At 37.0% G+C, this 15,445-nt stretch overlaps 1 protein-coding gene across 18 annotated transcripts in view; it reads right to left on the reverse strand.

Annotated features, from left to right (window-relative positions):
- Window positions 1-15,445, reverse strand: part of MCTP1 (multiple C2 and transmembrane domain containing 1) — a 632,230-nt gene that overhangs the window by 334,363 nt on the left and 282,422 nt on the right. For all 18 annotated transcript variants that reach the window (XM_064274169.1, XM_064274167.1, XM_064274164.1 and 15 more), the window contains exon 2: window positions 2,841-2,955. In XM_064274169.1, coding sequence (XP_064130239.1) covers window positions 2,841-2,955 — 115 coding nt within the window. The remainder of the gene's footprint in view (window positions 1-2,840; window positions 2,956-15,445) is intronic.

Below are 15,445 nucleotides of genomic sequence, written 5' to 3' on the forward strand. Positions count from 1 at the left end.
GCCCAAAGATGCATGGCTAGTTTGAGTTGGGCAGGACGAAACACTTTTTATCTAATTGATTAATTAATTTTAAAACTTTTACTTTGAAGTAATTTTAGATTCACTAAATAGTTGTACAAATATATTTGAGTTCCTGTATATCCTTTACTCAGCTTCTCCAAATATTAACAGCCTGCTTAAAAACCAGAAAACTAAACCTGTTGCTGTCGAGTCGAGTCCTCCCCACAGCGACCCTATAGGACACAGTAGAACTGCCCTATAGGGTTTCCAAGGAACAGCTGGTGGATTGGAACATGCTGACCTTTTTGTTAGCAGCCGATCTCTTAAATACTGCACCACCAGGGCTCCAACATCTTCCTTAACCATAATGAAATGATCGAAACAAGGAAACTCACATTGATATTATATTATCAACTAATCTACAGACTTTATTAAAATTTCACAAATTGTTCTACTAATGTCCTTTCTCTGATCCAGGATCCATTCTAGGATCCTGTTCTCAATATTTATATTTACTTATTTGCTCCTTTTGTTGTTTCAGAATTAGTAGTCATACTCTAAATAGGGTACAATATTTGATACAGTTCTTTTTGCCTTTAGCTTTATAGTATATAGGCCAAATGCTGTTTTCCACTGTTCCTTAGATTGGCTATTTTACTTCCCACTCCCATAAGCGTAGTTATATTCCATCTTGGGTTTCTTTCACATCCTGGTTGATTTTAATTATTGATTTATTTGAGGGGAGCTGAAATATTACCATGGATCTAAGAGTTAGACCTATACAAAAGGTTTACTCAGAGAAAGGTCACTGCCTCATTCTGTACACCTGTTCTTACTTAACCCTGTGTGTTAGCAGCCTTATTAGTTTCTGGCTTTCTGTCTCTATATTTCTTTTTGTTCAAAAAAGCACATGATACATAGTGTTTTACATCCCCTCTTTCTTACATGAAAGGTGGCATACTATAGCTAGCTACTTTTCAATCTCTGCTTTTTCTCTCTCTTAATATATCCTGACAATCTTTCCAGATTGACTCATAGACAGCTTCCTCATTCCTTTTTACAGATACATAGCATTCCACTGTGTCGTGTACCACGTTGTTGTTGTTAGGTGCCGTCAAGTTGGTTCCAACTCACAGTGACTCTGTGCAACAGAGCGAAACACTGCCCAGTCCTGCGCCATCCTCACAATCATTGCAGTGCTTGAGCCCATTGTTGCAGCCACAGTGTTAATCCATCTTATTGAGGCTCTTCCTCTTTTTCACTGACTCTCTGCTTTACCAAGCATGCTGTCCTTCACCAGGGACTGGCCCCTCCTGAAAACACGTCTAAAGTACATGAGAAGTAGTGTCACCATCCTTGCTTCTAAGGAGCATTCTGGCTTCAAAGACAGATTTGTCCATTTTTCAATATATACCATGTGTACCACAGTTTAGTTAATAAATCCCCTATTTATGGGCATTTAGGTTGTTTCCAATATTTTACAATTACAAACAATGCTGCAATAAATAATCTTTATATACGTATTTTCATGTTGGGGGCATATCTAGGAGTAACATTTATATCTCCTGATGCCTGCTCCAATTGTCTTTTGAATTAAATGATGTAATATAATTAAGAGATCTTTGAAAATGAAAAAAATCATATAAATATAGCAAAATAATACTACTTACTAGTATTATTTTACTTTATCTAACCCGATTATAACTTCTTTTGAGATAGGCAGTTCAATTCAACAAATATTTGCCCTCACCTACTAAACCAGAAAGTTAATTTTGAAAATGTCCCTGTGTATTGAAATTCTAACCTTTCCAATCACATCTTCATTCATTAGGAATGTTATGATATTTACTAGTTTTTATTCAAAAATCAAATTTATTATTTATACAGTTTCTTCTCTTAAAAACCCCATTATCAGGTTAAATTATTTTCTCTACTATATCATTATAGAGACAGGAGACAGAAATTACAAACTGCAGCCCTAATCTGATTCCTTCCATTTTCTTAAGTATGAATGTCAAATATCATGAATGTCAAATAGGGACAGAGGAGAAAAACAGGATCATAGGCTGAAGGACCCTAGGTTATCTGAGAATGAGTTAGGATAGGTTTCAGGCTCTCCTTCTACCTAGAAGAAGAATTATACCCCAAATCAGCTTCCTTTGGGAAGGGACCCTCAAGCTCTCCAGGTCCAGTGCAACTGGTATTTCAAAATGTGCAAAGGATGCTACACATTCTATTTAGGGTTTATTTTTACCTAGTCCTGATTCTAGCTAGTTTCAAGGAATCCTCCTTGTGGCCCAGGCTAGTTCATTAGGAGACTGTCTTTGGATTTGGGATCTAGATACCAAAGAGTATTTACCTGGTCTTTTCTTTTTAATATCATATAAAGACCTAAATTTAATCTACCAAGAAAGCCTCAGATGATCATTTGTAGGGAATGTCCGAAGTTTTGTTGAGATACTAGTCCTGGATTGTGCAATTTCAGCAGATTCAACTGACCAAAATCTATGTAACAAGAAGAATTTGGGGCCTACCAAAAGTTGACTTCAAATATATGATCATCTACTTGATCCGACTGTTATGTGTAATGCAGAGTCAAATTTGTTGACAGTCTGGTAGGGACCCTGCAGCCTGGATTGGGACTTGTTCAGTTTCAGACTTGCATCAAAAGCTCTTCTTCTGTAGTATGAGGAGTCATGTTTCAATTCCTGTTTTTGAACCTAATTTTCTAAAAATTATAATATTATATATAGTTTGTTTATTTAAGTTAAGCAACCACCAGGAAAACAAAGGTTGTCGTTATCACATTAGAAAAAAGTTCTAGGTGAAATTATTCTTACCTCCTCGATCTCGGGCAGCTAAACTTTGGCCCCTTCTTAATGTAATGTCCAACTGGTACATTCCGGGGTCAGCCAGAGGAACATCTGCATTACTGGTTCCAGCAGTATGTATTTTCTGAAAAACAAGGAATATACAAAAATATTAAATTTCTTTTCATCGCTCTACTTCCTTCAGTGGCCAACCATCTGGAGCTTAACCCAAATAAGAAGAATTAGTCGATAAAATAAATTATCTATCTCGAGATTTCACACAATACCATAATCATCTGATTATCTAGGCTTTTGAAATTCATGAAATTATTTAGGCTTAAAATAGAAAAATGGTAGTTATAGGAATTTTATGTTTTAACTCAGATGAGGGATAACAAATGTAATATGAAAAGCATTGTCCATGAAAAGCTCCTTATAATTCAACTGAGAAGGGCTAACAAACGAGTAGTTTCTGAAGTAAAAAACACAATCGATGAAGAATGATGAACACGGTGTGTGAGAACGGTTGATTTTACACATAACTAAAAGTGAAAATTAAAATGATTTATTCAGCTAACATTATTGACTCATTTTTCTATGCAAAAGGGCTGAATCTGAAGGATTACATATTTCTATTTTGGCCCTTAACATAAAATATGATATAATTATACAGAAGTAAATTCACCCAGCATTTTGACAGCATTTGCAAGAAATAAATTCTCATAATGGGGCTAAGTTTCTAATACTGTTTGGTATGGAATTAGACAGCACAATCTATTTCTAGAGCTAAAAATCTCTCAAGGCTGCCTCTATAGAATATCTTTAGCAACAATTTACTCTGTTATTAATTTCCTGGACAACGAGTTACAAATGCACCTGCAAGATGAATAAACTATATTTAATCAACACAAAAGAAACACATAATAAAAAGTACACAATTCTTATTTTATGGTCTCTACTGCTTTGAACTATACAGGAAAGCCTACTTTACACGTTCAAGGAAATTTTAAATTCTTTCCTTGTAATTACTTTTTCTAATTCAAAAAAGACATATTCCTTTGTTTTGGAATAATATGCATGGATTATGTAAAGTAATAGACAACACTCTGGCTCTTTCAGTTCTATAATTCCCATGAAATACAACTATAAAGCAGAAAACTTTAAGATGTCTTTATTTAGATATAATTCACCCATTTTATGCAGTATATATATATTTTTGAAGTTTCAAGACCAAGATAACTTTTCTACAGGAGCAATATTATTTAAAACAAGAAGCAGTGTGATTTTGAATGATAAAATGATCATTTCTTCTCTGTGGACAATAAGAAACAATTCGCTTCTCTTCCTCCAGTCACTTGGGCTAGAAATTGGCGAGACATCTTTGACTTCATCTCCCTCTCACCCACAAACTTTGAATGCACATATAGGCTTGTTTTTCTGTAGTTGAGTTTTTAGTCTTTGTCTTTAACTTAAGAAAAACAACATGGGATTTTTTTTTCTTATCAATACACACACACGTATCTATTTTTGAGGAATACCATTTTCCAAAATATGGATATACCATGATTTTTTCAATTTTTACCCTATTGATGAGCATTTGGGTTGCTTTCAGTGTTTGCTACTATAAATAAAAAAAGAAAAAATACTGGTGCTTTTATTTCTGTAAAGTTTAAGGCTTAATAGTTCATATTCCTACCAAAAGTACTGAGTCTGTTTCTCAGAGCCTAGTCAGCACAGGATGTTACTAATTGTCCTAATTTTTTTCAAGTTTGGTGGGTAAAATATGTTATCTTCCTTCAATATACATTTCTGGAACTACAATAAGGTGTCTTGAAACCAGCACATAGGGCAAGAGAGTGACACTTGTTCACTGGTCACATAGAGAATGCCAACTTGGAAAGAGAGGAAGCCAGCCAAGGTCTATTAAGCAACTGTTAAAAGAACAGTGTGAAAGATTAGTCTAAAAAACTATTGGATCACGACTACCATAACCCCCACTGAGCCCAGAACAACTAGATGGTGCCCAGTTACCACCACTGACTTCTCTGGCAGGGACCACAATAGAGGGTCCTGGGCAGAGTGGGAGAAAAATATAGGACAAAAGGCAAATTCACACACACAAAAAAAAGACCAGGCTTGTTGGTCTGATAGAGACTGGAAAAACCCCAAGAATATGGCCTCCAGACACGCTTTTAAGTCAGTACTGAAGTCACTCCTGAGGTTCACCCTTCAGTCAAAGATTAAACAGGTCTATATAGGGTCGCTATGAGTCGGAATCGACTCGACAGCAGTGGGTTTTTTATAGAGCCAACAATAACACGTGAGGAATGGGCTTCGTAGTTTGATTCATGCATAGGAGACTAATGGGCACACCAGCCCAAAAGCAAAGACAAGAAGGCAGGAAGGGACTAATGGAAGCAGGGAATCTGGGGTGGAGAAGGGGAGAGTGTCGGCACATTGCGGGGTTGGCAAGCAACGTCACAAAACAATTTGTGTATTAACTGTTTAATGAGAAACTTATTTGCTCTGTAACTCTCACCTAACGTTCAATAAAAAATTTAAAAAAAGAAGAGTGTGTATGTGGGATTCAAATTTAAATCCAACAAACATTAAGTTCCAACTATGCTCCAAGCCATTAATAAAAAAAGAGAGAGAGAGAAAGAAAGGGAGGAAGGGAGGGAGGCAGGGAGGAAGCAAGGAAGGAAGCAAGGAAGGAAACTATACCAGTTGCCTTATTTTGACTCATGGCAACCCCGTGTGTTTCAGAGTACAGGTGTACTCCATAGGGTTTTTGATGGCTGATTTTTTGGAAGTAGATCACCAAGCCTTTCTTCCGAGGTGCCTCTGGGTGAGTTAGAACCATCAGTGTTTTAGTTAATAGCTGAGCACTTAACCACTTGCACCACCCAGGAACTCCTGAGCTTTTACTAGATGCTTTTATATACAACATCTCCAAAATAAACTAATGTATTAGAAACCCTGGTGGCATAGTGGTTAAGAGCTACAGCTGCTAACGAAAAGGTCGGCAGTTCAAATCTACCAGGCACTGGGGTAGTTCTACTCTGTCCTATAGGGTCACTATGAGTCGGAATCCACTCGATGGCAATGGGTTTGGTGTTTTGTTTTTTTTTTAATATGTAGTAGATCTAGATTAGTTTGATATTTTCTAAAAAAAATTACAATAAATTCTGCAGGAAAGGAGCAATTCTCCATCCATCCTCCATCCTCCTCTAGCGTTTTCATAATAGGCAGATGAATCTGAATGCGGAAGCATCTGTGTTTTTTGAAGCTTTTATTATTCAGTGCTTCTTGAAGTTCAGAGTGCATAAGATACAGAGTACCTGGTTTTATATTTTCAAATGTATATTATACTTTATAAGCAGATTAAGGAATTTTCAAAGGTAATTTTAACTGTATTAGGCTTCCACTTTTGCTGTTTTATAATTTAACACCTAATTAAAGAAAGAGCGTCACTGTACTCATGTTTTTTGGCTATATTCATTTCCTCTTCTATAAGTTTCTCATTTATAAACTTTGCTCAACTTACCACTGTGCTGTTTGTCTTTAAAAAACAATTTATAACAACAGTATCTCTATTAAATAGATTGTAAATACTTTCTCCCAACATATTTTCTGTCTTTGATCTTTGTAAATGCTATGTGTGGTCAAACAGAAATCATTAAGCACTTAAATCTGCCTTTTCTTTTCCTTTTAGGACTTCTGTATTTATCATCTTGCCTAAAAAGGTTTTTCTATGTCAAGACAGCACATAATTATTCTCCCATAATTAAAATTTTTTTTTTAATTTTAATTTTTTATATGGATCTCTAAATCATCTGAAATATATTTTTAATGTAGGGTGAATATATTTTAAATGTAGTGATTGTTATCTGGGTGGATGACCTATGATTGTAACACTGTCTATTAAATAATCCATTTTCCCTTTATAGTACATTAAGTTCCCACATATATACTTGGATCTGTTTATGAAGTCCCTGTAATCTGTTTATTTCTGTACCAATATCATACTGTTTGACTACAGTGACATTAAAGTAAGTTCTAAAATGTTAGGATATGCAAGTCTCATACTTCTTGTTTTTTGAAAGTTTCTTGGTTATTCTCACATTTATGTTATTTCCTACGAATTAAAAAATCATAAACAGGCAGAACAGCTAACTGGTTTAGCTAGACAGACCACCAAGATTTGAATCCTGCCTCTGTCACTTACTAGTCTTGTGATTTTGGACAAGTTACAAAACCTATCTGCGCTTCAGTATTCTAAGCTATGAAATGAGTATCATCATAATACTACTACCTTTCTTAGTTATCCCGTGCTGCTAAAACAGAAATACAAGTGGATGGCTTTAACAAACAGAAATTTATTCTCTCACAGTCTCTGAAGCTAGAAGTCCAAATTGAGGGTGTCAGCTCCAGGGGAAGACTTCCTCTATCAGTGCTGTAGGGAAGGTCTTTGTCATCAATTCTTCCCTGGCCTAGGAGTTTCTCAGCACAGGGACCCCGTGTCCAAAGGATGTGCTCTGCTCCCAGTGCTTCCTTCTTGGTGGCATGAGGTCCCTCTCTCTCTGCTCACTTCTCTCTCCTTTTATCTCTTGTAAGATAAAAGCTAATTAATGCAGGCCATACTCCAAAGAAACTCCTTATATTGGATCAGGACTGTGACCTGAATAATAGTTTTGTGTCCCACCTTAATCCTCCTTAACATAACCTAATCTTGCCTCATTAACCATAGGCAGAGGTTAAGATTTACAACACATAGGAAATTACTTCAGATTACAAAATGGAGGATAACCACATAATACTGGGAATCGTGGCCTAGCCAAGTTGACACATATCTTGGGGGGACACAATTCAATCCATGACAATGCCTCATTGTGTGACTGTGAGCAGTAATGTATCTAAAATATTATAATAGTGTGTGACACATAGTAAGCACTCAAACGTTAACTATTATTATTTTCCAAAAATCAGGTAAAAATAATGACATGCTGATTTGAATTGCATTGGGAATTCAATTTGGGAAGATTTACAATGTCATGATATTAAGTATTCTCTTTTAAGGGAAATACAACTTTTTATTTTTTCAGAGCCTGTTTTATGTCCTTCGATAAAATTTTATTATTTTTTTAAATCTAGATCTTGTTCTTTTTTAGCTAAACTTATTCTTACGTATTTCATGGTTTTGTTTCTATCGTAATTGGAGTATATTTTTTACATTTCCATTTTGATCAGGTTATTTCTAGGGTAACAAAGAAAATACCTTTTTTTTTTTTCATAATTCCTTTACATTCTGTCACTTTTCAAGTAGTATTCGGGTTGTCTATGTGTAAAAATCATATTGTCTTCATATAATACCCATTTTGTATTTTCTAATACTTCAATTGCTTAGTTCCTGATCTTATTGTATTAACTTTCAAAGACTGTTTAAAATAGTAGAAATAGTGTGCATTTCTGAATTGCACTTGATTTTAATGTGAACATCTTTTAGTATTCCATTTAACACGATACGTATCAAGTTGGACTTTTTCTTCTATTGTTTATTTACTTGGGCTTTAAAATAAAATGGCTGTTTATAACATTTTTCAGTACCTGTTGTTAAAATCATAGGAGGTTTTTGGTTCTGTTTGTTGATAGGTTTTTATAATATTGAATTTCTGGACTTAATCTTGCTTAGCATTGTGAGTTTCTTTACTCTGATGCCTGGTCCTGATATTTTCCGAAACCATCTATTTTTCCTCAGCATACCTGAGTATATCTGTACTTCCTAGGGAGGCATTCATGGCCCCCATTGTTTAACTCAAATCTATCATTCTAAATTGAACTTTGGCTTTTCTGTTTCACAAACTCTGGACCTGTTTTTCCTTCATAGAATAGGACTTACACTTGAATAGTTCCTATCTTTGCCCTTTACTCCCTACCAGGGTTGCATTTCTCTTGTTCTCCATACCCTCTACCCAGTCTTTAAGAATCATTTCATTAGTACTTTATATCTCTCTTATTCATTTACCATGGCCCTGGTGGCACAGTGGCTGCTGACCGAAATAGGTCGGCAGTTTGAATCCACCAGCCACTCCCTTGGAAAGCCTATGGGACGGTTCTCCTCTGTCCTAAACTTTTAAAATCAGGGATTAGACTGTTTAAGAATCAGTTGAACACTTAAAGTTTACAAAGCAGTGTGACAGAAGCTACCAGGGATACAAAGATAAATATTGTCTCTGTCTTTAAGGGCACATGATCTACATACTTGCGGATCTATAACAAAGTTGGCTGATCCATGGACAGTTTGCTTTCTCTCTTCTGTGTTCTTGTGTGACATCTAATCTATTTTTAATACCTTCTTTCCTGAGAAACCCAGACATAGCCTTAGAATCCTTCCCATACAGTGCTGCAGGCAGCCACTACCAATTGATCAAAAATGGCACTTAGCATGAAACCCTATTCAATTCAGAGCTATACTGAAAGACAGACTTGGCTACAATGGAGGTATTCAGTCATTGAAAGAATGAGAAAGAAAGACCAAGAATGATGGAAGAAAAATCTGAGGAAGCCCTATAGAGATGACAGTGAAGCAGACTCTGAAGATAAAGGTAGGACTTTGGCAAGTGAAGGCTGGGAAGAAGGGAAGGCCACGCAAGTCAACATGAGCCTAATGATGAGTCGCCACCAGAAGCCGCATGACTGGATTGTGTGAGAAAAAACCAAAAAGCCAAACCCATTGCCATTGAGTCGATCCTGACTCATAGCACCCCTATAGGACAGAGTAGAACTGCCCCATAGGGTTTCTAAGGAGCACCTGGTAGATTCAAACTGCTGACCTTTTGGTTAGCAGATGTAGCTCATAACCACTACACCACCAGAAATAAGGTGGAAAAGAAAACACATACAGCAATGCCACATGGGGAAGCATTTCAGCCTATGAGCGACAGGAAACCATCACAGGCTTTTGAAGAGAGAAACAACATGATCAGCCCTTATTTAACAAACATTTATCACCGATCTTTCATGTTTCATGTTCTACATGCTTGGATTTCAGAGATGAACAAGACCTGCCTTTTCTCTATAATATAGTTGAGAGTAGAGAAATCCTATGAATACAGGGGTTATTTAAAAGGTTTTATAACAGTCTAGTTTAAGTCACCAGGGCCAGGTCTGGTCAGTAGTAAAGGAAATAAAAGATAAGCTTGAGAGATATTGAGGAAATTCAGTCAGATGACTTTGTCAACTGACGAGATGTGGGAAATAGATGTGAGAGTCATGTATAAGTCTGAGCTGAGGTCCTACAAGGCCAGTGATAGGGGAAATGAGAGAAGGAGCAAGTTCCAGAGCGCCACTGTATAAATCTCTAAAGATACCTAAATCTCTATTTAAAAAGAAAATCAAGAACTCAAGTAGATCTAGAAAGATATCTCTTCTCAGGCTCATTGTAATGGTTTCAAGAAGGAAACCAATAGGTCAATTATGTACAAATGCTAGAAATGAATGTATGTATTTTTATTGTAGAGTATCTCTTTTAAACATTCCTTAAGTTTATAAACATAAGGATACACTAGGAAAGATATGTCTGAAGTGCTAGGCACCTATATAGCTCTAAAATAAACCTTGCCATCTGTCATTTTAAATATCTTGAACAGCATGTCCAACACATTGTTTGTTCTAACGAAGTGTTCTTCTAATAAGGAAGCAGCCCTTCACAGCACTCATTACATTTAAAATGAATGAACTAACTGTATGATTACTTTTAATGCCTGTCTTGTCTGCTGTAAGCCCTGTGAAGGCAAAGGTCATAACTGTCTTGTTCACAGGTGTATCTGTGACACATACCTGGCACTTAGCAGAGTTGCTAGTAAGGAGTAGGTTCTCAGTAAATATTTTTAAATGACTTAACTAAGATATTAATACCTGGGAAGAGCTTAATTTTGTTAAGCATTTTCAGAGGCCACTTAAAGAACACCAACACAAAGGAATAATTATCTAATGGGAGAATAATTATAGGCAGTGAATACCTGGGTGAGGAGGACAATTAGACATTCTGGGTACCTCTTATGTCTATGCTCCACGTTCCTCAATTAATTTCAAATTTGGAATTCTAGGCACAGTTAGAGGATAGCCCTTGATTAAAGTTTTAGCCAGAAAATTAAGCAGAAAGGTCTGATTCTTAGATAAAGCCAAAGAGCAGATGCAAAGTTTGAAGTTGTAAATTTAACACAGGTGAAATTCACAGCCTTACCAGATCACTTATGGGAAAGTCAGGAAAAATTGTGGAAGAATGAGACCCTGAGAATTTGAATGGAAACATTCAGAAAGATTATTATGACTGGAGTACCCACATCCTCTACTCCACCAAGCTTCCATTTTTTCAGATGCAGCCCTTTCTCTCCTGCTCCTGACTTGTTTGAACTGGAGTAGCTGCCTTGCACGATGCGGCCAAATTTCCTTGTGCCTAACACTTTCTTCTCTCATTTCATACAGCCCAGTGATTCTCAGACTTGGCAAGTGGGCTGCAGGAACTCTGTGGGTGGACCCAGGCATCAAAGTATATATGTATGTATATGCATATATTTTAGACATATAATTTTTTTTTTTTACAGATCTTCAGGTAATTCCAATAAGCAGCCTAACATGACCCATTGTGCCAGTTATAAAAGCAAATCTTTGAAAATGCTTATATACAAAAAGAACTTCAAGATTTCTTAACACACACCTGGGGAATATGTATGCAAATCAATATGAGGATTCCAGTGACTTCTGACTCTGCTGTTTAGGAAGCCTTTGTACCCTAATGATGAAAGCTTTCAACAGAAGACATAATGGCACTGATGAGTTGGAAGTTGAGGCCACCACCTGGCCCTTCTGACCTTTTCACTGCACACAAAAAATGTTGTGACCGTCTTGGTTGGGATGATTGATCCTTATTATAAATAGGAAATAGGGTAGTTACAACACTGTACAGTGTGGGAGGAGAATGTCTGGATTTTATGGGATTTTCTTGGATGGCACCCAGGATTGCCAGGCTCAGTGGGTTGCACACTGGATAGGTTTTTTTCATTTGTGTTTTATACTGTCAGACCATGTGCACTGCAGGTCTAATTTTGTCTATTGACAAAACCTACTTAAACTTAAAATTTCATGAAAGCTTTTACATTTCAACTTTTAAAAACTTAATAAGCTTGTCAAGAATATCAAGAGGTATCTTTGAGAATTTCTACTTAGTTGTTACAGGCTTCTACTTAGTCATCTCTCTCCTAGTTTCTAAGAAATTGATAACATTTGCACAGTAAAATTTCTATCAAATGGAAGTCAAAGTTTTCCAGAATTTAATTTTTAAAAACAGAACTCGAAACCCACAGAGATATTCAAAGTTGAATGAAACTCAAAGATCTAGTTGCCAAAAGAACACTAGGATTGGGTGGAGACCAAGTGACTTTAAAAGTGGAAACCCTCACAAAGAATGAGGAAAATTGATGGCACCTAATGGGCAAAGATCACTAGGTATATCAATCACAGTGCCTGACTGATCCATAACTCCAACTGGATGAGAAGCATATGCTTTACCAAAAAACCAAACCCACTGCCGTCGAGTCGATTCCGACTCATAGCGACCCTATGTTAATTTAAGTTCCTTACCATGTGTTCACAGCTGATTAGACTATAACTGGGTATCTGAACTAAAGGTAGTGTCATGGATTGAATTGTGTTTCCCAAAAATATGTGTCAACTTGCTTAGGCCATGATTCCCAGTATTGTGTGGCTGTCCTCCATTTTGGGATGGTAATATTATGCTAAAGGGGATTAGGGTGGGATTATAACACACTCACTAAGATCACACCCCTGATCCACTGTAAAGGGAGTTTCCCTGGGTTATGGACTGCACCACATTTTATCTTACAATAGGTAAAAGAAAAGGGAAGCGAGCAAAGAGTGGGGGACCTCATACCACCAAAAAAGAAGCACCAGGAGCAGAGCGCATCTTTTGGACCCAGAGTTCCTGTGTAGAGAAGCTCCTAGTCCACAGCAAGACTGATGACAAGGACCTTCCTCCAGAGCTGACAGAGAGACAGGTTTCCCCTGGAGCTGACTCCCTGAATATGGACTTCTAGCCTACAAGACTGTGAGAAAATAAATTTCTCTTTGTTAAAGCCATCCACTTGTGGTATTTCTGTTATAGCAGCACTAGATAACTAAGACAGGTAGACAATGAGTAGGGTGGTCAGTGATCTAGGTTGACATTTAGCAGGAAAAGGTGATCTGGACCAAGTTCAGAGTGAAGACGAAGTTTACAGAACCTGCTAAAGCCAAAGGTTCATAATAAAGAGACTGCAGAAGCCATGATTGACCATGTGTAACCCAAATTCAGGGAACAGATGATGTAAGTGAGAAAAGACATATAGCAGCTGAAGGCCGACTGCTCTGGGCTTCATGCTTTTGGATATCTGTGGGATCCCTGACCACCTTCTCACCCCACCTGTACCCACGTGAGACAGCTTAAGTAGCCCTTGACCATTAAAATAGAAGATAGTGAGGAAAAAAAAAAGAGCAATGAGAAAGAGCAAAAGAAGATTTGAAACAAGGAAGAATCCACAAAGACAGGAAATCCATGAACTGTCAGAGAACAGGGATATGGGAAAAAGTGAGCTGCACAGAGAGGCCTTAGATGGAAATCACTCCATCCTTTCACCTTCCTCCAGGTACCCTGCAAAAAACACTGATGTTCACATACACATGCCTCTGAGGTGCAAACTCACCACTGAAAGGTCATATAAAGTCAATGCATTTTAGTTATCAAGTAAGGAAAACTTTTGATTTAAAATCAGGAAAGGTGTGCATCAGGGTTGTATTCTTTCACCAAACTTATTCAATCTGTACGCTGAGCAAATGATCTGAGAAACTGGACTACGTGAAGAAGAACGGGGCATCAGGATTGGAGGAAGACTCATTAACAACCTGCGATATGCAGATGACACAACCTTGCTTGCTGAAAGTGAAGAGGACTTGAAGCACTTACTGATGAAGATCAAAGACCACAGCCTTCAGTATGGATTACACCTCAACATAAAAAGAAAAAAAAAATTTTTTTTTTTTAAATTCTCACAAATGGATCAATGAGCAACATCATGATAAACAGAGAAAATATTGACGTTGTCAAGGATTCCATTTTACTTGGATCCACAATCAATGCCCATGGAAGTAGCAGTCAAGAAATTAAACGATGTATTCTATTAGGCAGATCTGCTGCAAAAGACCTCTTTAAAGTATTAAAAATATGTCACTTTAAGGACTAAGGTGTGCCTGATCCAAGTCATGGCATTTTCAACCACATCCTATGCATGTGAAAGCTGGACAATGAATAAGGAAGAGCAAAGAAGAACTGATGCCTTTGAATCACAGTGTCGGCAAAGAATACTGAATATATCATGGATTGCCAGGAGAACGAACAAATCTGCTTTGGAAAAAGTACAGCTAGAATGTTCCTTAGAAGCCAGGATGGCGACACTATATCTCAAATACTTTGGGTATGTTATCAGGAAGGGCTAGTCCCTGGAGAAGGACATCATGCTTTGTTGCGAGTCAGAAAAAGAGGAAGACCCTCAATGTCATGGACTGACAGAATGGCTGCAACAGTGGGTTCAAACATAACAATGACTGTGAGGATGGCACAGGACTATGCAGTGGTTCATTCAGTTGTCACTATGAATTGGAACCAACTCAATGGGACCTAACAACCACAGCAACAAGGAAAATTTCATGTTTTTTATGAATATTTTTAACAAGAATTGGGAAAAAGATTTATGTGTAGGGTGACCACATAAGTTATCATGCAAACTGGGATGTTTAGACAGTGAAAAGGAGTGCTATTAGTAATTCTACAAGGAAAACAGACATAAACCAAGACTGTCTCAGCTAACCTGAGACGCATGGTCACTCTAGTTATGGTATTTAATAAGTTAGCCTTCAGTTAATCAGAAAGATAAATTGAGCAGAAAGTTCTCATTCTCAAAGCTTTACTATAATTTCTTTTAGAATTAAACTACGACCCTAGGTTTAATTCTAGAATTTTGATTTTCCAATAGCCCACACCAAACAAAATGGACATACAAATTCTCAGGCACAACAAATGGCAACATTTATTTGCTGCTGAAAAAAAGTACAAAATTCAGTATTCCCAGAGTGTTTTTTCTGGGACTCCCACAGCACTGATTACTCACCATTGGCTTGTCTGCCAAAATGACTGTTTTGTGCAGCAATGTTTTATTATCACTGATAACCTTTCCACCTACACATACAGTACATAAAATAACCTGAGCCAAAGGAAAACAAATAAAATCCTCTTTTCTCAGTCCGTAGGAACATGGACTAGAAGCCATTCCCTTTTGGAATTAAACCAGGTAACCAGTTTTTTTGTGGTTACAAGTTGCAACTATGATGATAAAAACACAGGCATGCTCAACTGCGACTTTAGCCATAAAAACTCATCTGCACCTAAGTATTCTAATCTTAAAAATGGGGTAATATCTACCTCACGAAGGACTGCTTTGATCATGAGATTGTATTTGTAAAAGTGCTCTGAAAATGTAAGAAATGACTGAAATGTTATCTGGGGGCAGGTGATGAGGAGAGCT

The sequence above is a fragment of the Loxodonta africana genome, chromosome 2 (genome assembly GCF_030014295.1).
Source record: "Loxodonta africana isolate mLoxAfr1 chromosome 2, mLoxAfr1.hap2, whole genome shotgun sequence".
NCBI lineage: Eukaryota > Metazoa > Chordata > Mammalia > Proboscidea > Elephantidae > Loxodonta > Loxodonta africana.